Source organism: Neolamprologus multifasciatus, chromosome 2, assembly GCF_963576455.1.
Source record: "Neolamprologus multifasciatus chromosome 2, fNeoMul1.2, whole genome shotgun sequence".
Taxonomy (NCBI): Eukaryota; Metazoa; Chordata; class Actinopteri; order Cichliformes; family Cichlidae; genus Neolamprologus; species Neolamprologus multifasciatus.
The window spans coordinates 22,164,509-22,192,366 of record NC_140440.1 but is presented as its reverse complement, the minus strand read 5'-3'; the positions used below and the strand labels follow the sequence as shown (position 1 = coordinate 22,192,366).

General features: G+C 41.7%; 1 protein-coding gene across 3 annotated transcripts; it reads left to right on the top strand.

Annotated features, from left to right (window-relative positions):
• Nucleotides 1–937: 937 nt before the first annotated feature.
• On the top strand, nucleotides 938–27,564 carry afap1l1a (actin filament associated protein 1-like 1a). 3 transcript variants are annotated; one of them, XM_085175860.1, is made up of 19 exons: nucleotides 956–1,452; nucleotides 17,720–17,845; nucleotides 17,972–18,055; nucleotides 18,155–18,234; nucleotides 18,649–18,775; nucleotides 18,935–19,030; nucleotides 19,136–19,350; nucleotides 19,454–19,633; nucleotides 19,771–19,854; nucleotides 20,430–20,505; nucleotides 20,742–20,858; nucleotides 20,940–21,151; nucleotides 21,923–22,068; nucleotides 22,202–22,274; nucleotides 22,757–22,865; nucleotides 24,340–24,507; nucleotides 25,789–25,964; nucleotides 26,050–26,175; nucleotides 27,430–27,564. In XM_085175860.1, exons 1-19 carry the CDS (start codon nucleotides 1,314–1,316, stop codon nucleotides 27,454–27,456), a joined length of 2,361 nt encoding a protein of 786 aa, XP_085031986.1. In that variant the 5' UTR covers nucleotides 956–1,313; the 3' UTR covers nucleotides 27,457–27,564. The 3 variants fall into 3 exon arrangements, 2 of the variants coding, with proteins under 2 accessions (XP_085031986.1, XP_085031995.1); XM_085175869.1 differs by lacking the exon at nucleotides 956–1,452 and adding an exon at nucleotides 1,463–14,289; XR_014876607.1 differs by lacking the exons at nucleotides 25,789–25,964; nucleotides 26,050–26,175; nucleotides 27,430–27,564 and having other exon boundaries at nucleotides 938–1,452; nucleotides 22,757–23,898; nucleotides 24,340–24,453.
• The last annotated feature ends 294 nt before the right edge of the window (nucleotides 27,565–27,858 follow it).

The following is a 27,858-nucleotide window of genomic DNA, read 5'->3' as shown; positions in this document are numbered from 1 at the left end:
CAGAGCCCAGACCTCAACAATATTGAAGCAGTGTGGGATCATCTTGACAGAGAACAAAACAAATGCAACCAACATCCAAAGAAGAGCTTCGAAAGTCCTTCAAGAAGCCTGGAGAACAGTTCCTGAAGACTACCCAAAGAAATCACAAGAAAGCTTGGCTATGGCTGTGTTGAAGAATCAAGGAGGTCATACCAAATATTGACTTTCAAGCTTGTTGGAATTACACAAACTCTGCTCTTGCCTTATATACTGTAGTTCTACACATGCTTGCATTTTTTCAATAAATCACTGCACCTCTTTCCTAACAATCCCAACGGATCAAGATTGCACAGTACTGTTATTTATTAGTTTCACAAATCTAGTACTGATCATGTGTCTGAAATGATTCCTTTTTTCTCATAGCAAATCATAGCATTCTGCTAATGCATGCTGATTGGTCAGCTATGGATTTAGGAGATTAAATGTTTTCCTTAATGGCACATTTTTTCCAAAAAGATCAATACAACAGATATCACTGTCATAGTGTGTTCAGAAAAAAATAAAATGAAAAATAAAACAGTTTTCTAGAGGTTAGCATCGGTGGTCCTGTGAGACTGCTATCTGGAGGCCTGTGTTAGAAATTGTCTGCTCTTTGCTTATCTGAATTGTGAAATCATGGCAACGTCAAAGAGTGACTCATGGTATGCCTACCTGTGTGATTGTGCCTTGCACTGGCAGTTGTCTGTTTTGTCAAAACCCTTTATGAAAAACTCTACCTTTACTTTACTGCTATTTTTATTTGCTAACTATCAGGCAAGTCCCTTCTATGAAACAAGAAACTTGGAGTTAGACTTCTCTCCTATTTAAAAGGGGTTTATTCCCATTATATAGCTGCCTGGAAGCCGCACGGAAATCCTTGTACCTATCTGGCAGTCCTTTCTTTAAAAAAAAAAATCTACTGCTTTTGACAGTAAAACCTCTACTTGCGCAAGTAGAATAGCCAGCTGAAACTCTGCTCCTAGGCAAGTACAGACAGGGATCACATCATCATCTCTGCAACAGGTTCTTGTCTAAGATAAGCAAATAAGACATAATAGGCGCTTTAAGGGAGCAGCTAGGTGGGCTTGGCTTTGGACAGGGCCAGGCGAGTTCCTTCTCTTTTGTTTAGCAGACTGCAGACGAAGAAGTGCTAACTTTACCCTTCAAGCACACTTGTAACCTTGTCAAACACGAGTCATTTGTGGCTCCGAGCTGTGTTGCTGCGCCGGGAGCTTGCTGGCTTTAGGACCCAGCAGATTAGCGGGTGCCCGCTGCTGCTCTGTGTTGTATCCACTATGGATCTATCAGCGGCGGCAGCAAGCAGTTCTCCACACGTCTTCACATGCTCGCTCACTCACTCATGGACCTGCAGTAGACTTAAGCAACTCTCACAGGGACAGCATCACAGCGCAATGGACACAAGCGGCCCCAAGTGTAAGTTAAGCTGCTTTTTAATTCTTCAGCTAATTAAGACAAGCATGTGTTTGTTTATGGGAACTAATCATTTCTGGGAGACTGTCAAAGAGTGACACACACACACACACCCTTCCTCTCACACTTTTATCTGCGGAAATTCTTGTTGGGTTTTCTACTTCACTAAACCCAAATGTTTACTGCCTCATTTACCTTCAACAAACACTCCACAAACATGTCATTTTAGACAAAGTAAATGTAAATGAAGCAAATTGAGTAAATGTGAATTCATGTGGGGCATCTACAAAGATACAATTGTAGTCCACTTAAAAGGAAAAGAAAAGAAATAAAGCTGCTTTGGTCTCCCCCCAGCTGCTTGGACAACCAGGAAACCAAGTGCAGACCCAAGACCCACAGTTTGATTGTTGTTCTAGAAAGTGAATCTCACTCATCCTGAGTCAAGTCAAATATCTGGATGTGGAGATGAGATCTTTACAGATTGGGTGATCCTGCTAGTAATTGTCGGGTATTGGACGCCAACGGCACAGAATTCTTTTGCACAGATCTCCAGGGATATGCAGTGTTTGTGTGTGTGTGTTGAATAGCCAGAAATACAAAATGTGTTTCCATGCCATGTGTTTTCTCTGGGCGGGGTGCACTCGCACCCCCTGCACAGCAACATGTTTTCCCACTGTAACAAAAAGCATATACACTTGCCTCCGTCTGGGCTTTAGCTAAACATCAGAAGTGATGGCATTAATCAGGAAAGGTTTGACCCAGTGTAGCATTTCAACTCAGAACATATGGTCAAACCTGGAGTGATTTAAGCTGGTGTTGCTGTTTGCTTTTAGAGCTGTGAACTCTCAAATGGTTTTCATCGACTTGTTGCCCGCAGCCAGGCAGGTAAACATGTGATAGTGATTATAACGTTCAGCTTAATGGACGTTTTTACTCAGCTGACTGGAAATGAAAGAAAAGGGGGCAAACTTGCATGCCTACAAGAAAAACAACAATTCTTTTGGTCACTCCTGCCCTCCCGTCCTCAGTTTACCTCCTTTTCCATTCTTTGTGACTCTGTCAGCATATGAGGATTATGTTGATGTTAGCAGTGTTTTTGGTGTGGAGGCAAAGCATCTTAGGAAGGAAGTTTTTAGGTCTTGTCCAGATTTGCAGATGAGCAGAAAATCTCATCTGTCATTCCTATCTTTCTCAACAGAGAAACTCGTACAAACACACAAGAATGCATCTTGACAGACTGGGCTTTTTGTTTGTGTAAACACCACAAGAATAAACACTCCCCTGTCCCCCGCTTGCCTGCTTATTTGATCTGTCAGATATGTTATAATGGGCTAATGAGCATTTGTAAAGTTTGTAGCATGTCAGAAAAGATAAAGATATTAGTAAAGAAGCTCCACTTCAAAACATCCTGCAAAGTGACTAACACTCTCCAGGAGGCTGACATTGATAATATAGAAGAGTTCACGAGAGCTAAATCTTTTGTATTTGTGAGGAGCAAACTAGAAGTCAGCTTCAAGAACAGAAAGGTCAAATTAGCTCTGGGACTGCAATGCACTGCAACGACACTAAGATCAAAATTATAGAGAAAGGTTCAGGACCTGAAGTATATCTTTCAAAGCCCAGTAAATGCAGTGATGCATGGGTGTGTGTCTTCCAGTGACATTGGATCACTAATGTTTACAGATGACGTGATAGGAGATAGAAGCAGCCAGATAAATTCTAATGCTTATAAAGATTTATACACATCTTCTGCTTAGATTCAGACAAATGCTACAGAGTTGATGCGAAAGAGCTTCATGGGGCACACGGTGAATGAGGAAGAAAACATACTGCAAAAGGAGTCACGCAGGAGTCAATCACCACGTCTTTAACTGATCAAGTTGCACTAAAAGCTAAAAAAGAAAAACCCAAGGCAGCGAAAATGTGCGGAACTGCTTTTGCAGTTAGAATTCACATGTTCAGATATCAAACCTAAAAGTTGACAAGTGGCAGGTAGGAACTTGAATGGTGTGAGCCAGCGACTGTCTGAGCCAGCTGCAGCAGCAGCAGTGTAACAAAGGTTTTGTTTCCACAGTCGACCTCAGTGAACAGTGTGAGAAGCAGAGCATTCAGGTGGGTGTGAGAAGGGTGAGGTCGTCCCTGCAGAGATGCATCGCAGCAACGGGGTTTGCCTGTGATTAAGCCCATCAGATATGATGAATTGAGGCTATTGTCAGAGCATGTGGAAGAACTTGTAGAGAAAAACAATAGACTATGGAGTAGAAAATGATGCAGAGAGAAATGCACAAGTTCACCACATGCAAATCCCTACTCCGTATATTCATTTCTGCTAATGTGACAGCGTGCTCCACATTCCACTGAGTACTATATGAAAAAGACAGCCAGTGTGTTGCAGGGCATCCATGCGCCCGTGCTTGTGTGCCTGTTGGAATGTCATTCCAACCCCCACCATCCTCTTAATATATTATTCACATAGGAAATGGCTCAGAGTAAGAAAAATGTTTTTCTTTTCATAGAACTGAGTTCTGAGCACTGTTAGGAGACAACAGAAGTTTTAATTGGTACCAATTTCAGTGGTTTCAGGTTAGCAGTGCAAAAGAGCTCAATTAAAATGCTGCCCGCTTTCATCATCTATGCAGTGGTCAGGGGACTTCACTGTGTGCACATTTGTGCAACACTTCCTGATTATCTGCTGGGTGATCTGCATTTTTATGTAACAAACAAAGAGTCCTTATACATTTGGCCTTCATCCAGTATTTTACAGCTTGGCTTTTTACCAGTAGTTTTAGCAGCCAAAATTAGCAAAATCTTAGCTTCCTATGATGTTGTCCTCCTTGCTCAACTTTCCAGTTGAGTTCGATGAGGTCAAGGAGGATTAACAACAATAAAACCATCCTGTGGTTCAGTTTAAATGTTGTTTGTTTAATCTGTTTCGCATCCTGTTGTAAATGAAATAGCCAGACGTAACAAAGGACAGTTTTAATGAATTCTACAGGCCATAAAATAGCATTCACCTTCATTTACAGTTCAAAAAAACTCAAAGAAAGCTGCCTGTTCTCTGGTGCAAAGCTGTTTCCAGTAGAACTCTAGATTTTTTCTATGATGTGATGTATACAGTATAGTGTTATTGTAACTAACCTGAACCACATGAACGTCAATGAGACCCAGAACATATAGAAAAGGGAATCTCCCTTCCATATAACCTTTGTTCAAAAGATTCTTTGTTTTGTTTCCCTTTTGAGACTTTAGTAGGAGTATTTAATTATGAAGAAGCTTTGCAGACATGGTTCGATCACACATGTAGCATACATTAAGGCATTTAGTATGATATACGTGTATGTATGATATATGTGTTTTATCATTCATGAGCTCTAAATTATGAATGATTGTAGACCAGCACTATAAGAAGTGGAATTCCCCCTCTTTAACCCTATGAGAACAGGAGATCACTATGATTCATATGGCTGTATATGTGTGCGGGTTATGTGAGTGTATGCGCACATGTGGGCGTGCACATGTAGCCAGTGGTCATTCTCCACACAGCTGTTTATATAGGGTTTCCATGGAGACCTGCATCACACCACTGTAGCAGGGGACTAAAGAGTGTACGTGACACTGAGGAAAAAAAGGTGTTTTCTTATGCTGCTGACAGTGAAAAGGGACTCTGCCTGAGGTGTGCTGGCACACAGATACAAGCAGTTCTTACAAAAGATTACGATTTATTGGGAAAACTTGGCATAATAGGACTTGTCTAACCTGTTATCAGTTAGGACGTCTATATGTGACTTTCGAACAGATGTGAATTAGGGTGATTTATGAAACAGGTACAGAAATGTTTTTGTTTTTTTTTTCATTTTGCTTTAGGGGGTAAAGAGACATGTTACCGACAACACGTGTTGTGGAATTCACAAGAGTTTTGGTGTATGATGTGTGATGATGTATACCACAAAACATTGTAACATAATGTTTGATATTATCTACATTAAAAAAAAAGTAGATTACATGCTTGGCTCTTTTGAAGAAGTGCGGTCTGTAAAATGATATTTTTAAAGTCTATGTGTCAGTTTATTGTGGTTCTTTGCTCCAATCACTGTCAGTGAAGGAATTATTGTTATTGTGTATAAATGCAAAAATGACTGTAAAAGTAAAATATTGAAATACTGCAAAACAGCTTCTCACCTGTAGGTTTTTCCCTGTTGCTGTGCTTTTACATTCTTTTTATTGGACCATGAAAAAAGCAGGACAAATTCTGGTATTTCATATAAGAACGTCTTAGTGGCTGGAGCCGATCCCAGGTCACACTAGGTGAGTCACAAGCTACCCTCCCACCTATGGTCAGTATAGCACAGCCATTTAACTATGAGCGTCTTTGGAATGTGGGAAGAACCTGAAAACAAAACCCAAGCAGATAGACTATAAAAAAAGACTCCAGCCTGTCAATAGCTTATTATATTGTAATGATATTTAATACTTTGCAGACTTTCCACCTCCTTTGTTTTCTGCCTCTGTGGTTTCATGCTTCTTTGAAGACTGAACACATATTGCACTTAGTGAAAAAAGACCAAAAATGAAGTGAAACTACATGAGGCACGACATGCTAATCCATTATCTAAAACACTGCATGGAAGTGTGTTGAAAGGTAACTTAGTAATGATTTAGTAAGTGTTATTTTAACTTTTTAGACATAACTGTTGTTTATAATCAAGACTCATTTTATTGTTTACACTGCAAAATCCATGCCCAAAGTCATCCTCATTATGCATTTAAATACTCTTAAACTATACAATACAAAGGCAGTTATCAAGGCCTTCTTATGGCTAACATGACAGATTCAGACAACAGAAATCTCAGCTTTCTGGTGAAAACTGAATACAGCGTTTTAGTTCAGATCTTATTAACACAGAAAATCCCAAGTGGAGACAAAGCAGCCTCTCTCTCCCCCTTCTGTGCATGTGTGACTGGGATTCTGAGCGTGTGCGTGCACGCACGCGCACGTAAATGGTGTGTGTGAGTGTCTGCCGGCGTCTGTTCTGTCTATATTACCCTTGTCTGTGCAACATCAGTGCTTCCACTTGCAAAATAGCATCTTTCTCAGTGTGTGAATACTTTTCTGTGAGGAAGACATAGCATTGTGGTGATCTCATAGGACTGAGGGCAGATACGGGATCTGAATAATACTGACTGCACTGTAGGGGCTTTGTCTAGCAGCAGGCTGAGTCAAGCCCTCTGTGCCATCCTGGACCTGAATAAATCAGAGCAAAAAATGAAAAATGAGAGCAAGGGGAAGGAGGTCTAGCAGGCAGACATCCCTTTGACCTTTGACCTTAGTCCATATTGAGAAATGCCCAGATGCATATGTTTACACCTGGTGAGTATTACTGTTGATCAGACTCTTTCTACCCATCTGTTCATTTTTGTCTCCTCCCTTTTTTTATTGCATTTTATTTTTCAGGGTCACTGGGAAGATTGGCCCTGCCTCACAATGCACTGATAAAATACAGGGAAATCCCCTGGGCACTTTGCCATTCTGTTACTGTGGTAATGCATAAACAGGCATCATCAGCTGTTGAGATGCTTCTTCATCACACACAAGAGATTTGCCACAGTAGACTGGGGGGTAAAGGATTGTGGGAGTCAAAAGTGGAACTCTGCTACACCAGAAGAAATCTTATTTCAGGGCGTCAGTAGTACAACTTCAGTGTTGCCTCTTTCAACAGTGTAATTATTTCACTAAAATTATTTCAGTAACATAAACCTTTCTCCCATACCTGTCAGATACGGTTATTCTTAGGGCCTGATAGCATGGGATTCTTGCTAAAGAGATGCAAAAGCTGCTGAACAAACATCACCAATGTCAGGTGGAAAGAAAGAGCAGAGTTGCTTTACTAACCTGACCTCTAACTTAGGACCTTGACTGTCTCTTTGAGATAGCGGCTCTAGCTATCACCGTCTGAACATCAAAAGCTTCTGTGCTTAATGGCTGACCTTCAAAGAGCCAGTTAATGCTTAAGCAGGTGAGCGGGAGTGCACAAGCCCATACTTCTTCCACACTCTGACCAGAAGTGCCCCGGCCACCATAGATACCTAATGAGTTTGAGTATTTTCTCTGTCTGGGGTGAGCTCATTAGAGTGGTGTAATTAGTAGGAGCAAGGATGCAGGACGGAGCCAGAAATCTGTTAGAGACAGACTGCATGACGCAAACAAACCAAATGTAAGTGATGTGTAGAAATATTTGCTTTGATTCGGGGAGAGGCTCAGGGAGATTTAAACAAAGATGTTAGATTGGAAAGTAATTGTGCCATGAAACGCATGCTCTGCTGAATGCAACGCTGTTTATCGCTCTGTCAGTTTCAGGTCAGTGTGCCGGCCAGTTATTGCAAGTAAAAGTAAACATCTCAGACAGAATAATACTCTACTCGCGTAGAAACTCAGCATATCTATGTCCTTAGAGAGTCCCCATCACTGTTATATTTATTGTCTTTGCTCATACACTTGCATCATGGAGTGTGGGATCGTTGTTGTATTTTATAATAACCTGAAGCAGCTTCCCGAGTCCAGTAAAAACAGTGGGGGTGGAGCATGTTTTTTTCTCTCTCCTTAGCCATATACGTTTGCAGTTCCTCCAAAACAAATAAGCTTTTCCACATGTTCTTCTCACCTGCTGCTCAGCTCCAGTTTTGTAGTCTACATTTAGTATATATGTTCATTATCACTGCTTTGTCTGACATTACTACCTACACAATGAATGCATTAACAAAAAGGCCATGAGAACATAATTATCACTCTCAGGGTTTTTGCAGTGATCGTGTATTCAAGGCTCTGTTTTATTGTTTCTTTGAAATGCAGCTGCAGATGCATTCTCTATTCTAACTGGCAAATGATCTAGATAGTGAAATGAGAATGGGGTCACCAGAGACGCTGCAGTCAAAGTGGGAATGGGTCAGCTGACAGGAAGAGGAAACAGAAGGCTGGAGGTGATAGGTGATGTCATCGGCAGAAAGAGGAAGTCCATCTCTATTGGGGGCCATATGAGAGAACCCCATAGAGATGCTCAGTCTATTATACTAATGATGGCGAGGAAAAATGCTTTGTTTTGCTACTTTTTTAAATCTGCCTTTCAGGGTCTTCAGTAGGTAGTTTAGAAGTGCTGGCATAACCTTTAAATACCCACACTTTCTACTCTATATGCCAGACATGCTTCCAATGAATGGACTCTTATTTCCTTAGCCCTCAAAAACACAGTCCTCTATCGTAATGACATCTCTGTTTTCAGGCCCGGCAATATTAACCAATAATAAGATTTAATTAAACATTCATTAATTTTAAACTAATATATTTCTTTGGAGTGTATGTTGATAAAAACTATAAGCACAGCAATATAAAATATTGTCATTTTTTGTGTTTAAATGTTAAGTAAATATATCCAGCGAATCATTAGTATTCAGTTGATGAAGTGTCTGAAAGTCCAGTATTTATTTTCCCTGTGGCTTTTTGCCATCCATCAACTCCTCCAGCCTTAAAGTTTAAATGCTAACCAAAAAATAACCAGGACACCTAGGGAAAGCATAAGATAATGTGCCAAGAGAGGAGCTGATGAAAATCAGGTGGGGCAGAGACGTATGTGAGGCTGCTGCAGGACATGAACGAGGACAGCGAGATAGTGGTGAGGTGTGCAGTCGGAGTGACAGATGTGTTCAAGGAGGAGGTGGGGTTGCCTAGAGAGTCAGCTATGAGTTCCTTCTTGTTTGTAGAGGTGATGGACAGATTGAGAGATGAGATTAGACAGGAGTCTGCACACGACACTGTGACTGTGTAGAAGATAGCCTGGAGAGGTGGAAGCATGCTTTGGAATAAAAGTCAGCAGAAGCAAGACAGAATACATGTTTGTCAATGAGAGCAAAACAGGTGTAGTTGTGAAGGAGCAACGGAGCAGAGTTAGTGAAGGTGGAGGAGTTTAAATATCTGGGATCAACCATCCAAACAAATGGACAGTGCACAAGCGAGGTGAAGAAGAGTGGAGATAAGTGTCAGGAGTGATGTGAAGGATAACAGCGAGAGTGAAATGGACAGGGTCACCAGGATTGCACTGACAAAATGACAGTAGGTGGAGCTGGAGAAGGAAGAATTAATTTTCATTGGGAGACACCAGGATTTGATAAGATAAGAAGTTAATACACAAGTGGAACAGCTCAGGTTAAGCAGTTTGCAGACAAAGAGCAGCAAGGCTGAGAAGGTTTGAGCATGTGCAGAAGAGGGATAGTGGATATATTGGACAGAGGATGCTGAAGAAGGAGCTGCCCAGGCAAGATGAAAAGTGGAAGACAAGAGAAAAAAACCCATGAAGGTAATCAAAGGGGACATTCAGAGGCTTGGTGTGAGAAAAGTGGATGCCAAGGACAGGGTTAGGTGGAAACTGATGATCTGCTGTAGCAGCCCTTAAAGGAAGAAGACAAAAGAAGAACCAAAGCTCCCCCAATGATATGCTGTTTGCTCATTCAAAACCAACACAACAGACCAAATCATGCTAAAATGCTCCACAAAACTTAAGGACACTGCACAGTTGGATGATTACTATGTTCTCCCATAATATAACATTGAATGTTGTTTGTGCAAGAGGCCCCAAGAAGATGTGTGAAAAAGTGCTTGTAAACTTTGCACAGGTGTGCCTGTGTGGTAAACCACACTAAATCATTTTGTTGCCTAAACTTAGCCAACCAGAGCGAGAAAATAAAAGTAACACTGTGGTAGCTCCTAGCAGCTACTGCTAAAGAGCATGAATGGGGCACCCTCATTGAGGACAGTCGTTTCACCGAGTTTCATGTCTACATCTCATGCACTATAGCACCATCGCTTAGTTGAAGCTAGAGTAACCTTTATAACACCACCTAATGAGGTATTGTTATATTCCTTGTAGCAAGTTAACTTCAAAGCTCATGACATCAGATATGGGTCACGTTCAGTCTGGAAATAGCATACAACATTATGGCATGTTTAGCAGATTGTACGCAACAATGCTCAACAGGCCTAAAGCTATGCTCTCTCTTGTTTGATGGATATATCTGTTTCACAATCAGCAATGATACGGACATGAATCCTATTGTATTAAAACTGTACCGTAGGTTGAACACCTGGAAATGCACCAGCTTTTCCAATCAAACATAAATGAATAAATACATTTCCATATCTGAATAAAGCCTTCGTGTATGAACTTTGTACTTCTTCTTGAGGTTCTCAAGTTCCATAATGTCCCCACTCAGGGCATTAAGCAACAACACATTTTTCCTACCAGTGCTTTTAACATGGTCAGCTCAAGTTGCCATGGTGACTATGCCAGCTTGGTCCCCTCCTCGCTGCCTGCAGCTATATTTCCCAGTCTATTTGTGACTGTAAGCACGCCATTTCATACACAGTCTTTCTGTGAGATGTCAAATATAGCAACTTTATGTACCGTGAAAGTAAAATGAACATTAAATAAAACAGCGTTCTTTTTGAATATCTCTTCCTCCATCCCAAATGACGCAGTAAAAAGTAGCAGAAAGACTGGCAGCAGCCATCAAGATGATTTGCGCTATGAACCGGATCTGTCCCTGTATACCTGTGGTGTTCTCCAGAGATATCACTTTGCGAATGCCCAGACACGTTTCTGCTGGCGAGAGGAGAGAAGAGCTGTCACTCTTGGGAAATGCCAGGAATTCGAAGGGTAGGGTGGGAGGGAATTTCATCATTATAGGGCACAGCCTGGTGAGAGAAGGCATTGTTGGCACACCTCCTAATTCAATTAAAAACTGGGCGAACATCTGGCTGTCTGGTTTACCTCATTCTTTGTTACACGGAGTGGTGTGATAAATCCTGTGGTGAACTGTGACTTAAAAATATCTCCTTTCTCATCTGTGCTTCTTAACATTATGAATCAGCTCTTTTTTTTTTCAAACATGCCTGACTCAGCTTTGATGACTGAGTTGGATGGAGGTATTTAGGTAACACTCACACGGCATGATGATAACACTCAAACACCACTGTCTCTGTACTGAAAACCCTATCCTTTGACTCGCTTAACATGAGATAAGATTATGCTTTTGCACACAAAAAAATGTGCTTTTCGTCTCCTTCAAAAACTTGCTGGGTCGTATTGTTCGGCCGAGGAAGAAAGACACCTACACAGTGCAGTGTGCTTTCATGTCAGATCGGGTTGAGAAATGGTTGTGTATCCAGCATCTCCAAAGACAATAAGGAAAGGGGCTCTTCCAAGAATAATCCATCAGTTTTCAGTAGATACGGATCTCTTGTGGAGTCACAGATGGTACCGTCTTTTTTTTTTCTCGAACTGCTTTATCTGGCATGACTTACATATTTATGGTTCTCCTTTGTTTTGCACTGTGGACTTGACCAGTAGTTTTCATTGTAATAAACACTAGGTTTTGTTTTATCAATTACTGTGACTATTTCTGCCCCGAAGGCTTTAGCTTTTCAAAAACCTGAGATCCATCGCACCCAGCTGTAATATGGTTCAAGGTGGTGTGAATTTTACAACTTGGTGTGCTTTCACATCCCTCCTCTAACATCCACAGTTCTTTATGGGGTCAGATATTTACTATTGAGGTCAAAGTTCAGATTTAGTCACTATCAGAACTCGTTTTTTTTTAGGCCATATCAGGCTTAACAGGATGAGTATGTGAGACTATTTTGGGAAAAGCTGGGAAGCACCATTTACGAGTGAGGAAGGGTCTGGCTTTTTTATCAATAGATTTTAGAAGGAGCTTATTACTGCGGCGCTTTTCTTCACAAATACAATTCTGTGAAAAACGCCTGGAGCCACTACTTTATATTTAACTTCCAAGAAGTCCAGTCCAGTCCTTTTACCGGACCATTTTTAGAGGAGTAGTTTTTGTTTGTAACGCCACTTAACACTGACCTATGACTCATTTAAGCATAAAAAGACACCTAACTCAAATGATGAACCAGGGTTGTGTTTACTTACAACAAGCAAATTAGCAATTTGTTACTAGCAGCTAATTACAAACAGATGTAATTTGTTCCCATTCCTTTGGTTTAGCTGAAAATCTGTTGTATGTCAGCATGGTGTGCAGTGTGTCCTTAAAAAAATCTGAGGAAACTACACAGGTGTAGGACAAAAAAGAAATGACAAGCCTCAAAACTATCTGCAACAGATTAACAGTATCTGATTAGCATTTTTGAGACATGCATCTGGCCCTTCAGTTGATCCATCTACTGTTTGCTTAAGCATCAGCAGAAAAGCCTCAGAATGGTGGCTGTCATAAAATCATTCTTAAGGAAGGAAAACTTGGAGAAAAGCCTGAGCAAAAAATTCATCCGCTTGAATTTGAACACCTTTTGCTGTGGAACCAATGCTATGTTACTCTTTCAAAGAGAGGGAAGAAAGAAAAAAAAAAAGCGAGACATGGAAACAACTGTGTATAGAAGAACTGCACTGAAAATCAGAGGCAGCAGGTCTAATGGAGTCCATTCTTCCATTTTCTATCTGCTTAGCCAATTCAGCTTATCCCGTTGCAGCTCAGCCTGTCCCAGCTGTGCTAGGGCGAGAGACAGGCTACACCCGGGACAGATCACCAGTTTATCACAGGGCTTACACAGAGAGACAGACAAACTTTCACACTCACATTCACACTATGACCTGTGGTACCTGTGTTTTTGAGAAATGGCAGCACCTACATCAAATTATCCTAGCAAATATAAACAAATGAGGGTTATCTCAATAGTTTTGCACAGTGCTCTATATTTTTATTATGAAGTTGTGCTTTTTATCAGCTACCAAAAGACAAAAAAACCACACAAATCTTTGTATGAGTTAAATAAAAATTTACAACCTGTTAACTTGTCTTGATTAGCACAGATGGATCTTAAAACCATTCTCGTCTAATTCTGAACAAAAAAGTGAATGAGCTCCCCAAATAGAATCACAAAGGGGTGATGAGGGGTCACACTAGGATTCCAAACAACAGGTGATCTTATTACTTGCACGCTTATGCTGTAACCCCAGTCTTGTGACATCATAATGATACTTGTCCAGTCTTGTGCAAGAGGCTTCTTATAGTAAAAGCCTACACTTAGAAGAAGCTAGTGTGTCATATTGTGGTTGTGGTTGTGTATTGAACTGTGTATGCTTCAGGGCTGTTTGTGCCACGTTACTGCCAGTGTGATTGAAGGCAGCATGTTGCATCGTGTTTGGCTGCCTGATTCTGCCTCAAGGCAGCAAATCCTCCACGTGTGACACTGAAAAGGTCTCAACTTGCCCTAATGACTACTCCACAGAATTTCCTAAATCCTGCAACTCTTACTTGACATGTTAAAATACCCCTATAAACTGGGGATTTCCACAGGCAGCTAAACTGGAACCTGTTTAGTTTGTAGCCACTAGTTAAAAGTTAATAATGTAAAGAAAGAGGGAAAGAATGCGAAAGAATAAAGAATGCGAGTTAGCTATTAGTGTGTGTGTTTACACAGCAAGCCTTTCCCAGGTGCTATACGATCCCTAGGATTACAGTGGAAGAAGGGGGATCAAACACATGCGCACACACACAGAGCACCACCCTATACCCTGCCCCCCCCCCCCCCCCCCCCCCCACTCAAAAAAAAAAGGAACGAGAGGAGGGTAGACGGAGAGGGAGGTGCAGAGAGATAACAGATCAGATGGAGGAAGGGAGAGGTAAAGGGAGTGTGAATTCAGCAGATGGTAGCTCACCTCCGCTACAGACTTCACAGGACAGAGCACAAAGGGTGTCTTTGAGTCTGGAGTATCTCTTTTGTGTATGAATGAGCCAATTAGAGAATGGTGGGACTGTCATCCACTGCCCGTGAAGGTAAGTGTTTTGAAAAGAAAACAACAAAAAAACAGATATTTTATAAATGTTGGTATATTAAAGCATCTGATGCTACAGGATTTGGGCATGCCGAGGGAAAGAGGGGTGTGTTAGCTGCGGGGATGTAAAGACGCTAAAGGTGTCGTGCCTTCAATCCGAACACAGTAGGAATCAGGTGATGTTTACTTCATGCCTTGAGGGCCATGCCAGCTCACTGAAACACAGAGAAAGGCAGAAATGTTGAATTGTTGAGAAAGCTGTGTTTGCCAGAGTTGTTAGTGAAACATTGTAATTTCTGAAGCCTCTGAAGACTCTTTGTGGGCTGCAAATTCTTGTTGGATAAGTTGGAATGTCTGCTTACAGTGATGTTGTGAAACAAAGCTGCTGCTGACTGAATCCTGTCACTTTCGACATACTGTTATATTAAGTTTGTTTGTGGGGGGGTGGGGGGGTGGGGGGGTTGCATGGCAAGAAAAGAAGTCAGCTCAGCATGAGGGAAGTCTTTGGTACTTGGAGGGAGCGGGGGTTGAGAAAAATGGTGCAATCGTATGAGGTCAGATTATTCTTTAATTTAGACATTGTTGGGCATGTTAGCACAGGTGCTAGACTCACTGAAATTATTCACCCATCATTCAACCGTACAGAGTTGGCACAGAAAGTCTACAAATGTAAGCTCCTTTTAAAGGCCTGAGTCTGCAGTGTTAAACAAACTACCCTCTCCACTTAACAAAGGTCTGCACGCACACACACACACACAATGCAGAGTCTTGCACTATGAACAAGGCGAGGAATGTGTCTGGTGTTTAACAGCAATTGTTAAGCAAGTGTGAGGAAACCAAGTGCGTTCTAAGCTTTGACTGACTTTGCAGACCTGCACAATCTTTTTTTCTCTGGTGTCTTAAGTCTTCTACTTTATGATGTCTTTTTTTTTTAAAGCTGAAAGTACACAAAGCTTAGAATAAAGTTATTCTTTGACCTTCTATGGAGACACATACATTGCTTTCACTATACTGAACCACATTTTCATCTATCACTGTAACATTACGGGAGCTTTTGCCTAATTAGTTAGAAGACATCGGTTACGTATCGCACTCAAACGCACGCACGAGCAGTTGCAGCATAAATGCAAAAGATGACTCGCCGCTTTAGACGTGTGACGACACTCGTGCATGGTGTGTTGTTAATTATAAAGGAACGATGGACGACTTGAGGGTGGTCTCACGTGCCGCAAGTGGCAAAAATGAGGAAGTAATTCCTTCTCGCTCGCCCTTGCACTGTAAACGTGAAATTGGGTAATCTGATTTTTAAGGAGTAAAATTGTGAAAGCGTTTTTAAGGAGTGAGGCGACCTACTTCACGCCAAATCCTTTGAAAGCATCGCCTCAATTTCTCTGTTATATTATATGTAATATACTTGATTTAGTGCTGACTGGTGTAAATTTCAACTTCTCTCTGCAGAGAATGAGTCATGCTGTGGATACGGTTTTGTCTTACACTTAGGTTAGGGGAAGCCCAGTGCTACGCTAGAGCCAGAATCTAAACAGCTGGAACCTCTGGCAGAGTGACAGCGTTCACCAGGCCCACACATCCCACTCTCATGAGTTTCCTGTCCTTCCACTTCCTCATTTCCCTGCATGAATCAGATGTTAATGAGGACACATTCCAGCTCACAGCATGGATTAAATCCTCATGCCCGTTCCTCAGAGTGGGAGCGGGCTATTATTACAATGGAAGGAAACCAGGCTGGTACAGGAGTCAAAGTGGTTAAACAGACACAGGCAAACATACACCTACTGTAGCTGTTGTTGCTTTTGACCGTAGCCTTGGCTGGACATTGTTAAAACCCATAGGAAGACCCACCTAAGAAAAGTATGTCTGTCTTTAAGGAGTGGGAGCACCCTGAAATGTAGGACATACATCACTGACAAACAATAGATATTTTCTCCAGCTTATTTATTTTCTGCTTGTCAGAGGTGATTACATGCAAGTTCACTGTGTTGGGGTCATACGTTGAGACAGCCAACATTCTGCCTCAACTTATTAATGTGCTTTTTAGGCCTGTGTACAAAATCCTGCACACGATGGTGGTTCGAGTGCATTTTCTAGATAAGCAGACAAAGTTAAGATTTGACACACCTCTCTAAATGCACAACACATGAGCCTGCCTGTGCGTTTTGGGCTTGTGTGCACGAGTGTATGTGTCTGTTTCTGCCTGTGTTAGCGCAACAGGTCTTGCTGCCATATGAGCGCACTCTGTACAAAGAGTTTTCTGGCTCAGCGGCTGTCCCGCGGCTGACCCTAGTAAGACGCACGGTTCACTAGGTCCAAGGGGCCTGGACTGTGAAAATTGGGTAGGAGGGAGGGGAGAGAATAAGAGATGGAGGAGAATGGGAAGTAGGGGGAGGCAGAAAAGAATGCCAGCAGTGACTCAGCCATTTGTTAGGTTTTGTTTTGTTTTTTACTGTGGATATTAGGATTACAGAGGTAATAAACTGGGTGCTAGAATACAGACAGTGGTTACAAACGAGCTAATGGAAACACCTCGGGAAGCTGGAAGAAACAAAAAGCGTTACTTGGTGGCACTGGCTTGCAGCAGGTTGCAAATCTTTTCTCGGGCTTGCAACAGCTGGGGGGAGTGAGCTAGTTTATTTGGGTTTTGCTCTGAGAAACAGGGAGTGGACCTGTCCTACCTCTCAGATCAACATATGATGTATGCAATATATCTGTTCCTACAATCTTGGGTCCAGAGGACCCAGAGAGCCCTGTGAAAGCCTGTTTAAGGCAGCTTGTGTTTTTCTAAGTTTGGCATTTCAGTTTCGCAACTGCTGGATAAAGATCGGGTCCTTGTGAATGAAGTTCTAGCTTTCTCATTTGGCTTGTTCTAAGCTCTCTAAAGTGCTCCTTAAGTTATTCCTGTTAGAGTCCGATGCTCCATATTGAACCATTGCTTGTATCTGTTTGTCCTTTTAGAGGGCCAGGGGGACAAAAATCTAGTTTTTCTGTCACTTAAATCTTGATTCAAATTTGAGTTTGTGAATCCGCAGAATTTTAGAGCTTTTTTCAGGAAGTTTTGTTCATTTGCTGTTATCTTTGGTCGTCGCTCCAAATTCACATATTTACAGGATTAATGAGCAATTAGCAGACGTGTTTCCTGTGACTGAAGCATCTTGGCATTGTTTAGTCTGGATAGACAGAGGGAGATAGAAAGGAGACTCAGTGATGAGATGGCTGATGGATATTGACAAACTGTGAAGCAGAGTGACATAATTGAAAGAAGGACGAGGGGAAAGCAAAGCAGAAAGAGCCTGTTGGACATACACCAGGGATTTGTTTAGACTTGCTAGTCTGACCTTTGCCCTCTCTAATTATACACAAACGCTCGCACACACACTCACAGACCCCTTTGACCATTTGCCCTCCTCTCTGTGCAGCAATGGAGGTGTTGGTGAGTGAGCTGGGCGTGCTGCTGAAGATGCTGGACCAGGAGAACCTCAGCTCCACTACCCAAGAGAAGAAGACCTCAGTGCGGAACCTCCTGCAGCAGATAGAGCCATCAGGTAACAGAGAGGAAGGAAATTCATTTTTACACTAAGTTCTGAATGATTACACACATAAGGTTTTTTTTTTAATGCTGTTTTTTTTTAACTTACTGCTGCCTGTGTTTTCTTCTTCCTCCCCTCTAGTGTCAGGAACAGACTACATCTACATGAACTCATCAGTGTACAGAAATGGCACGAGCTTTGTAGAGTCTCTCTTTGAGACATTTGGTGAGCTCCACCATAGTGAGATCAAATGAAAGCCACTTATGCAAATTCCCTGCCCTTAACATAACGAGAATAAATGAATGTCTCTTTCTTTTTTTTAAGATTGTGAGCTTGGAGACCTAAAGGATGTTTCTGATGATGTGAAAGAAAACAAGAATGCACAAACTGAAACTTTGAAAAAGGCAAGTGAAAAGTATGAAAAAATATGAGAACTCATATTTTGGAAATTAACTAAATATTGGCTTAAAGTCCTGAAGGTGAAAGGATTCCGTGTGTGGGCTGTAAGCTGTTTAATATCAGTCTTTTCAGCACTCGCTGCCCCAGTTGCACTTTGCAAATTGCAAATCCAAAAGAGGCGATGAAAACCAGAGACTGTGTTCCATATTGTGGGGTTTTCCCTTTGCTCGACATGCTCATTGCTCTGTAAACTGCTGGACGAGTGAAGACTTGGGGATCCGCCCAGAGCCCATGCGTCTAATTTATGGAATTTTTTTACAGGGTTATTCTGTGTGTCTCTTTGATTATGTAGCTCTTTTGGCTTTTTTGGGGGAGGAAATTTGAGAGCTTTGTTTATATTTATGTCTCTCCCTTAGCAGAGCTGTGCTGCCCCACACTCAGCTGACTCGCCACCCCCGCTGCCCACAACCCCTCCTCCGGAGGAGTACTACGAAGAGGCAGTGCCCCTGAGCCCTGGCAAGATGCCTGAGTATATAATAACAAGAGGTCAGCATGTTCCCACCTCAGTTGAACTCAGTGACTTTAGTGTTGTAGTGTTCTTTCCATGCACAGGATATAATTGATATAAACACAATCATATAGCAGGATGTACCACAGATAATTAGCGCAACAAAAAGTAAAATGCATTTTTCCTTCCATTTCCAGTAAGGTCCAGCCCTCCTAACTCTATAGAAGATGGCTATGAAGATACAGAAAACCAATACCCCACTACCTGCTCAAACTTACGTCGCAAAAACTCCTGTGAGAACACCCACGCGTTTCCAGGATCGCCGGATAAATACCGTGTTTTTCCAACAAATAAAGCTTACATTTTCCCTCTCTCTGTCTTTCTCATTGCTTCAACAGACAATGATTCTGATGCTCTGAGCAGTTCTTACGAGTCCTACGAGGAAGACGAGGAAGAGAGGAGCCCGAGCGTCCGGCTTACTCATCAGTGGCCCTCCGATGAGAGCTCCATGCCTCCTGCCAGGGACTGTCGCATTTGTGCCTTCCTGCTGCGTAAAAAACGCTTTGGGCAGTGGGCCAAGCAGCTCACTGTCATACGGGACAACAGGCTTCAAGTGAGATGCTGCACTTTCTCATCTTCCTTAAAGGATGTTCTTTACTTATGTATCTTTCCTTTTTTTTTTTTCTCACGCGTACCACATGTTGTTCTTTGTGCAGTGTTATAAGAGTTCCAAAGACATGTCCCCCTACGTGGACCTGCTGCTGCCCCAATGCACTGTAGTCTACGTCCCCAAAGACACCAAGAGGAAGCATCACGAGCTTCGCTTTACCTTACCCAATGGGGACGCGCTGGTGCTTGCGGTACAGAGCAAAGAGCAGGCACACACGTGGCTTACGGTAATTTTAGCATGCTGCAATTTTATGCAGGAGTCATGCGTTTTCCTCTGGTATAGCTGCCAATCATCACTGGTTCGTCAGCAGGGGTGGGGGGTTTAGCATCCAGTCCAGAGTGATAAGTGCAAACTTTCCCGCAGGTTGTCAGAGAGGTGAGCAGTCAGAGCGCAGCGCCCGAGGAATCGGCATCTCCTGTCATTCTCAGAAAATGTGAACTTGATAAGGTAAGCGTGAGAGAGAGGATGTTTATGTGAGTGTATCCTTGTGGGGGGTTTTTCTGTTATATCCCCAAAGTCCGTAATTCTTCCTTACAGCTGAGGCGAGGAATGCTCAGCAGCAAGCAGCAATTGTGCTGTCAGCATCAATTTTCCTAAACAATTGTTTGGCTCGACACAGATACCTGTGTTTGGCTCGCAGAACAAAGAGGAGATAAGCAGGGTAATTAGGAGTTAAGACTTCGTTGACGGAGGTGGTGGTGAGCCAGTTTCGGAAGAGGCACATCCTCTTTAGGAGTTTATTAGATCACAATCTGCAACAGGCTCTCATACAAAAACAAATACTAAAACAAGGGGAGCCCATATAGAGCTGGAAGGAGACTATTTGTTTAATTATGCCATGTGTTTGTATTTAGGAAACAGCAAGACGTCTTAGAAGGATGATATGTATCAGAAGAAATGCCTTTAAAGTATAGTTATTTAGCTCTTTATTAGTCAAAGGCAAGTGTAGACCAGCTTAGCTTAGAATGAAACCTTGGGCCATGATAAAATCTAACCTTGTGTTGGCGTGTTTGCTTCTGCAGAGGTTGTCTGCAGAGAGGAATACATCGGATTCAGACAGTGTGGGCGTGTCAGCTGGAGAAAACTGCAGAGAGAATGGTAAGGCAGAGATGCACGCAGTCTTAAAGCATTGCAGCTGTTCCAATTAGAGGTTGCTTGGATGTAATTTGTGTGACTCTTCCATATTGCTGCATTTATGCCATATGAGATTGGAAGGATTCTGTTGAAACATGTTGATAAAATAAAACAGATTGGGAATACAGTTCCCAAACGACACAGATAAATCCAAACAAAAGCATCTGATTTTGAACTCTTTTTAATTTTTTTTATTTAAGGTAAGGTGAAACGGGGTCCTTTTGCTGCGGGGAGTAAGATCACACGCATCATCAGCTTCTCAAAGAAGAAGTCCACTCGGACAAGTGACCCACGGACATACAGCGATCCTCGGCAAGGTCAGAGCCTGCTTCAATGTCGTGCTTCAGGAGTCCGAGTTTGCGGAATGCGTAACTCTTCCTTTTCTCCTCACGATGCAGGCCATTTGTCAGTGCTGGTGAACCAGGTGTGGCGGGAGCAGTGGTGCTGCGTGTGCAGAGGTGCCCTGCACTTCTACCACGACAAAGGAGATCCTCGGATGTCTCTCCCTTCCCTTCCTCTCCACGGCTGCGAGGTGGTTCCAGGACTCGGACCCAAGCACCCCTTTGCCTTCCGTGTCTTACGGGACAGCACAGAAGTGGCTGCCCTGGAGGTGTGCTTCTTGTTTGATTATTTCAAAGCTGCATGATATTACCAGAATGGTCGAATCTGTGAGAATTGAAAAGAGTCATCTTTCATAAGAACATAAGCAGGGAGATATTTTTAACCAGCTCAACAGTCTCCATCTGCCCAACAGAGGTGGTAGGCTTATTGTCGGGTTAATGTTTTGATTCAATCTCATCGCTCTCGTCAGCTCGACTCGTTCAGCACTGGGCAGCTGTTTCAGTGAAAAGAGCTCAGATAAACAGACTGTGAAGCAATTATCAGCTAATGAGCCAGATGTTTCTCACATCCACTCTAATACCTGCAAAGCAAAAACAATCACGATCTGTACAAACGCTTCAGAAATAATCTGAATCCATACTAACGTGCATCTCACACGACCATTCACGTACGCCTGGCATGCCTGCTCATGAAGGCAGCAGACTGTCTAACAAGACTGATGTCTATTTTCTTCCTTTAAGGTCAGGTAACAGGGGCATAACGAATCTGGCAGACATGTAGTAACAGATAAGAGCCAGTCTGGAAAGCTGGTGTCTGCGTCGTCATTTCCAAAATTCTCAGAGTTGTTTTTTTTTTTAACTTTCAATTTTCGGGGAACTTAAAAGTTAACAGTAAACGCAGCAACTTTTCTATTAAAAATATATTACACATATTATGGTCTCATCAAGAGTCAGTGTACATCACCACAGTCTTTAAGTAGATTGAATATTAAACTTGATTATTTATTTATTTATCCAATGCCTTTCTTTTAAATTGTCAGGCAAGCAGCTCAGAGGAGCTTGGACGGTGGCTCGGTCTCCTCCTGGCAGAAATGGGCTCTGCGACAGACCCAGAATCACTGCATTACGACTATGTGGATGTGGAAACCATTGCTAACATCCGTGATGCTGCGCGGCATTCCTTCCTGTGAGTGAGATGAAGCGGAAGGGGGTCAGCCTCCATGGACAAGTTCAAAGCTAGGCCATCAACCAAAGCAGCGATGTTTTTGCTTACATAATTTTTTATGTAAGTTTACTTTGTCTGTTGTCTCTCAAACTAGGTGGGCTACCTCCTCCAGCAGCACCTCCACAGATTCTAGAACATACGACGAGGTACCTAACGAGGATCTGCAGGTAAGCAGGACACTCACGCTCAGAAATCACGCGTTAACTTTGATGTGACCAGATCAGAAGATGTATGGGCATGCAGCTGTTTGGGTTTTCGCTGTCTGACATCCCATCAGTCACCCAAATAAATAGACAGTGCTCTGCTGCACGCCTATCAATGATGCCATTTTTCTTACCAGAGAAACATCAGGGTGTCCGCATTAGGAAAAAAAAAGATAAAGTGCTCTGACTGGTGACAGGAAGGCAAGAGGTCATAGCAGTTTCACAGCCTATAAACTCCTTTCTTAACCCCATTAACATGCACTTTAAACACATGCCTCTCACCACCTACAACCAAAAACACACAAACGCACACCACAGCAGTCTGAAATCACTAAATCCTGAGACACGTTCACTGCATAGCCTGATAAACAAATTTCACTTTTCTTGATCTGCCCTCACTCTTCCCACATCTGTCACTCCCCCCGCCCTCTCTCTGCTCCACCCAGTCAGGAGAGAACCGCAGGCAGCAGTCTGGGAATACAGGGAAACGGCGCTCAAGTTTCTCAAGCAGCGACAGAACCAAGCCATTAGTCTCCCTGAAGCGAATAGGCTCACGTAAGTGTGCTCAGTTTGTTTTCCAGTGTGACTTGCAGTTCATCAAGTGGTGCTGAGTCTAACCTTGTGAAATAAATTCTAGGATTTTCCAAAAAGCAGCAAAAAATCCTCTATTTTATATACATACTTAGCTTTTAATTCAATGCTTCCTAAATAAAAAGGAAGACATCTTTAAACGCCCCTCTTCGGAGTGTGACTAAACCGTCTCCTGACTTGTTACATTTGTGGTAAACCAATTGTTTTAAACCATTTTTAAGGCAATTCTCTTTTTTTATTGTTCTGTCAATATGAAACTTAAAATATTGCTTTACAACTTTGAAACATTGCCATTTATTGTTCAATGTGCAGCCTTATGAGCAGTGCTGGTGTCTTTTTCCAACTACTTTGAAAGGAGCTGACTCCACATTTATTAACTTACAGGCTGAGTTTATTAATATACTTTGTTATATTAAGTATTTTTTCTATTTTATACTGATCCTTGATTTACATCTGTGTGATTAAAAAAACCCATAAAAACAGCTCAAAATACTGTGGTGGTGGTGGGGGGGGGGGGGGGGGGGGGAGAGAAATAATTCTTCTTAATACATCAATATTTCACTAAGTCATAGATTCCAGTGCTCTTGAGCTCATATAGCTTACACTCCTTCGAGTTGTGGGCTTGAGCACTGGCAGTCATAAAATTTGAGCAGTCATCTGGCTCAGTATTTCTTCTTTTCTTCTCTTCACTCAGTCATCTTCTCACTTTCCGCCTGTATTCCATTCCCTCTGCTCTGGCCTCTCCCATTTGCTCCCTTTTGTCATTTGCTCTCTGCTGCACAAGTGAAGGAGATGAGCGTCTGAGTTACAGAAAAGTGATATCAGCGAGGGTTCCTCTTCTTGCCGCGTCTCCGCTGTGGTCTTCGCTGTCACCTTCTGGCACATCAAAGAAGCCGCGCTTTCCAAGGGCTGAGAGCTGCAGGATGTAACCTGAGATTTATTGGACACTCGCATTAGATCTGCTGCCTCACCCTCTGACCTCTTACCCCGCAGGAGTGTGTGTGTTTATCTTTAATTCCTGCAACCATATCACCGGGTTTCCTTGAATTTACAACGCTGTATTACGGCCATTATAGGTTAGGGTTTGCTTTGGGGTGAGTGGAGCATGGTAAGATAGTAAGTTTGATGTCTGATGCTTAAAGAAAGAAAAAAAAATCAAACATCCTCTGAAACATAAATGGGACATGAACACAAAAATATTATGAGACAGTAAAACTTAATGTTCTTTAATATTAAAGCCACACAATTTCTAGAAAAATGAACACTGTCTCTCTCTGGCCTGTTGTAAAAAAGGCCTACGCTCTACATCCATGTGACACTTACAGGCAGCTCCCACGGAGAGCATAGCATTAATTATGCAGACAGGCTGCCGTGAGAGGGTTTTGTCTTATTCCCATAACCCCTGTACATCTGACCTTTAACCTTTGCTCTCATCCAGATACCAGCCAGTACGGAAGGTATGGGAAAACGCGAGCAGAAGAAGATGCCAAACGCTACCTCAGAGAAAAAGAGGAGCTGGAGAAAGAGCGAGATGGCATACGTAATGCACTAGTAACCCTCCGACAGCAGAAGAGAGAGCTGAAAGAAGAGCTGAAGACAGCTGCAGGTAAGAAGATATAAAGTCAGACAGGGAGCAGATCCCGCATGAATGGTTGCTCTTTATTGTTGAAGCAGTCCCAAAATGAAAAACACAACTAAAACATGCATGTACCCTCTCGATGATTAACTAATGTATGAAGACATAGTTACAAGGCACAAAAAAAAAAAAAAACACGGGAGGATTTTAGTCTTATTTTTGCAGGATTCATTGGTGTGTTTGTGCAAATTTGCCAGACGTCCTTTACATCATAAAGCATCACGGCTCTTTATATGACCCCGCATTGTGACCTCCTTTATTATAAGGCCATGAAAGAGCAGAAGTTTCCCATACAGCATTGGTATTAAAATTATTACATGAAACAACATGCTTATGAAAAAAATGTCTGCTATGTCTAATTACCTAATTTCCTCTAGTACTGTGTGGCGTGCTTCCAGCAGAAACAGAGGAAACAATCATAACTGTGCCACAGAAACACAACTGTATGAAGCCTATTACATTTTAGATTAAAAAGACCCTTAAAAAAGTCATCAACACATTTTAATGAAGCAAAATGTTTTCTTTAAAAACATCTAAGTAGTATTCATAATTAGATTCTATTTTTTTATACAGTGCTTAAAAAAAATTATAACAGCATCCTGCATTGTGAGGTTTATGCTGCAGTTGTTGAAATATTTTTTTAATGTTAATAACTTGTTTCAGGCTAGTTGAGCAGTATGTGTAAGTCTTTTACTTGAAATTGTACTTTTAATGAAAAAATATAATTATTGTTGTTATCCAGTAATATTCGACTATACTGTTTTACAAAATAAAGTAAAAACAAAAAGTGATAGCACATTATTATTAAAAATAAGTTTATACTAAAAATGTGTTTTAGTGGTTGAATGTTATACTTGGTTAATTTCCAAATACAGAAGTCCGGTGGCTTTAAAAATGTGAATTCAGTTTGCTATTTGCGTCTTAAATAATGATACAACTTTTTCTCCTTTTTTTAGTCTTAAACAAGTTTTGGGCAAATTTCTCAAATATTTTTGTTTTCTTGCTTTTTTTTAACAGGTGGTCTAATAAATTTCATCGCTAAATAAATTTAAAAAAAAAACCCAAAATAAACTTTTTTTTTTCTCTTGAGATTGAGATTGATTTATTGTAAAATCAATAAATTTAGAACTTGAGTAAGTGCTTTATTTTGAAAAACGGAATTTTAAGACTTATTTATAATGCAAAGGAGGATATGAACGTACAAATGCGTATCTTATTGTTTTGATCTATTTCTGTGAATCTGTGTGGCAGATAAGAGGAAGTCCTTCCTGAACAAGCGTGTGGCTCAGTTGGAGGAGGCCTGTCGAGCTAAAGAGGCAGAGAGGGTGGACCTGGAACTTCGACTGACTCAGGTCAAAGAAAACCTAAATAAGAGCCTGGCAGGAGGAACCCTGGGGGCATCAGCGGAGGCTAAACCTCCTGTTCAGGTACCGCTTATGCTTAATGTAGAAAGATAGGCCCTCTGCATACAAAGATTTTTATATACTTCTATACTTTTTCTATATTGTCCAGGCTTCTAGCAAGAAGATCCAGAATATCTACAGTGATTCTTTACCAGTAAATTGTGCCGCAGAGCTGCGTAGGAGGCCACCGTCTGTTTACGCTTCTTGTACTGGAACTGTCATGCAGAAAGCAAAGGTAATAGTGATGAAATTCATCCGTTCTGCTGCACGCAGTTCAGTTGCTCAGCTTGTCGTGTATTGTCATGTTTTCTTTTCAGTCTCCTCAGGGAGTTAATAGAGTCACCGCGGCATGTACCATCATCTAATGGGTTTTTCACAGTTCGCACATAAATTGATAGTCATCATATGATAGTGCACTCAATGTAGATATTAGTGGCTCTATGTGTTAATGAAATGTGAGGCAGTCTACGAGGAAGCAGCAATAAAAAAAAATGTGTATTGCAAAATTTAAGCATTACAAATACACCATATTGTTCCATTGACTTTCATGGCCACAGGTGTATTAAATCAAGCACCTATTTATGCTTCTAAAAACATTTGTGAAAGAATGGGTCGCTCTCAGGAGCTCAGGACCTATGAAAAAAGCCCAGTCGTGAAATTTCCTCACTAAATATTCCACAGTCCGCTGTTAGTGGTTTTATAACAAAGTGGAAGTGATTAGAAACAACAGCAACTCAGCCATGAAGTGGTAGGCCACGTAAGATCACAGAGTGGGGTCAGAGGCACGTAGTGCACAGAGCTTGTCAGCTTCCTGCTACAGACCTCCAAATGTGATGTGGCCTTCAGATTAGCTCAAGAATAGTGTGGAGAGAGTGTCATGGAAACGGCTCCATCCAAGCCTTACATCACCAAGCTCGATACAAAGTGTCAGGCGCAGTGGTGTGAAGCATTTTGCCACTGGACTGTAGACTGCTTCCTGTTACAACATAACTGTGCACCAGTGCACAAAGTAAGGACCATAAAGACAGAGTCCTGACCTCAACCCAACACAACACCTTTGGGATGAATTGGGCGGAGACTCAGAGGACTTCTCGTCCAACATCAGTGTCTGCCTCTGGAAGAATGGGCAAAAATTCCCATAAACACATTTCTAAACCTTTTGGAAAGTCTTCCTAGAAACGTTGAAGCTGTTATAGCATCAGTGGGTGGGCCAATGTCATATTAATGGCTTCAGAATGAGAAGTCACTTAAGTTCATATGTGTGTGAAGGCAGACGAGTGAATACAATTTAGTGCACCATGACCTTGTTTTTCATTTCATTTTTTTTCCCCAAAAAGCCTTAGGTTTTCATTCTGTTAGATTACTGTGAACAACTATTTAATGATATAAGTACACTTTTGTGTTTCCTGTGAAATTAATTCAAATTCAAATTAATTATAAATCTGTTTTCATATCATTAAAAAAAAATAATCTGATTTTCTTTCTCTAGGAATGGGAGTCAATGAAGGGAACCTAGGAGGACGAGGGAAATAATGCATATCTGGAAGAGACTTTGGACACTTTGCCTAAAATTTGCCATTTATAAATGAAAGTCAAGACTTGTTTCCTTTTTGGACTGCTGAGAAACTGCATAAACAGTAATGAAAGAAATCAGCCACTAGGTGGTGGTACAGCTTACTGAATATTTCCAACGACTGCTTACGGTCTGTAGCCAAGTATTTTCACTTTCTGGAAAGGTGCAGTTTAAAATTTTGGAAAAGGAAAAAATAATTAAGAATGGTAAGTTCAGCAGAGAAAGGCAACATAAAAGTATGGAAAGCACTACAAATGAATAAAATGTAGTGTGGAAAAGAGCCAGAAATGTTTAAATGGTGTCGTGAGGGGAAAAAAGAAGACCAAAGCAATGTGACGTATTGGA

Bases quoted from the DNA above. Each gene is read 5' to 3' on its own strand.
- afap1l1a (XM_085175860.1), top strand. From the start codon at position 1,314: ATGGATCTATCAGCGGCGGCAGCAAGCAGTTCTCCACACGTCTTCACA. The intron at 18,776-18,934 runs GTCAGCATGTTC...TTCCATTTCCAG, and splicing joins TGAGTATATAATAACAAGAG to TAAGGTCCAGCCCTCCTAAC. The intron at 19,031-19,135 runs GTGAGAACACCC...TTGCTTCAACAG, and splicing joins CTTACGTCGCAAAAACTCCT to ACAATGATTCTGATGCTCTG.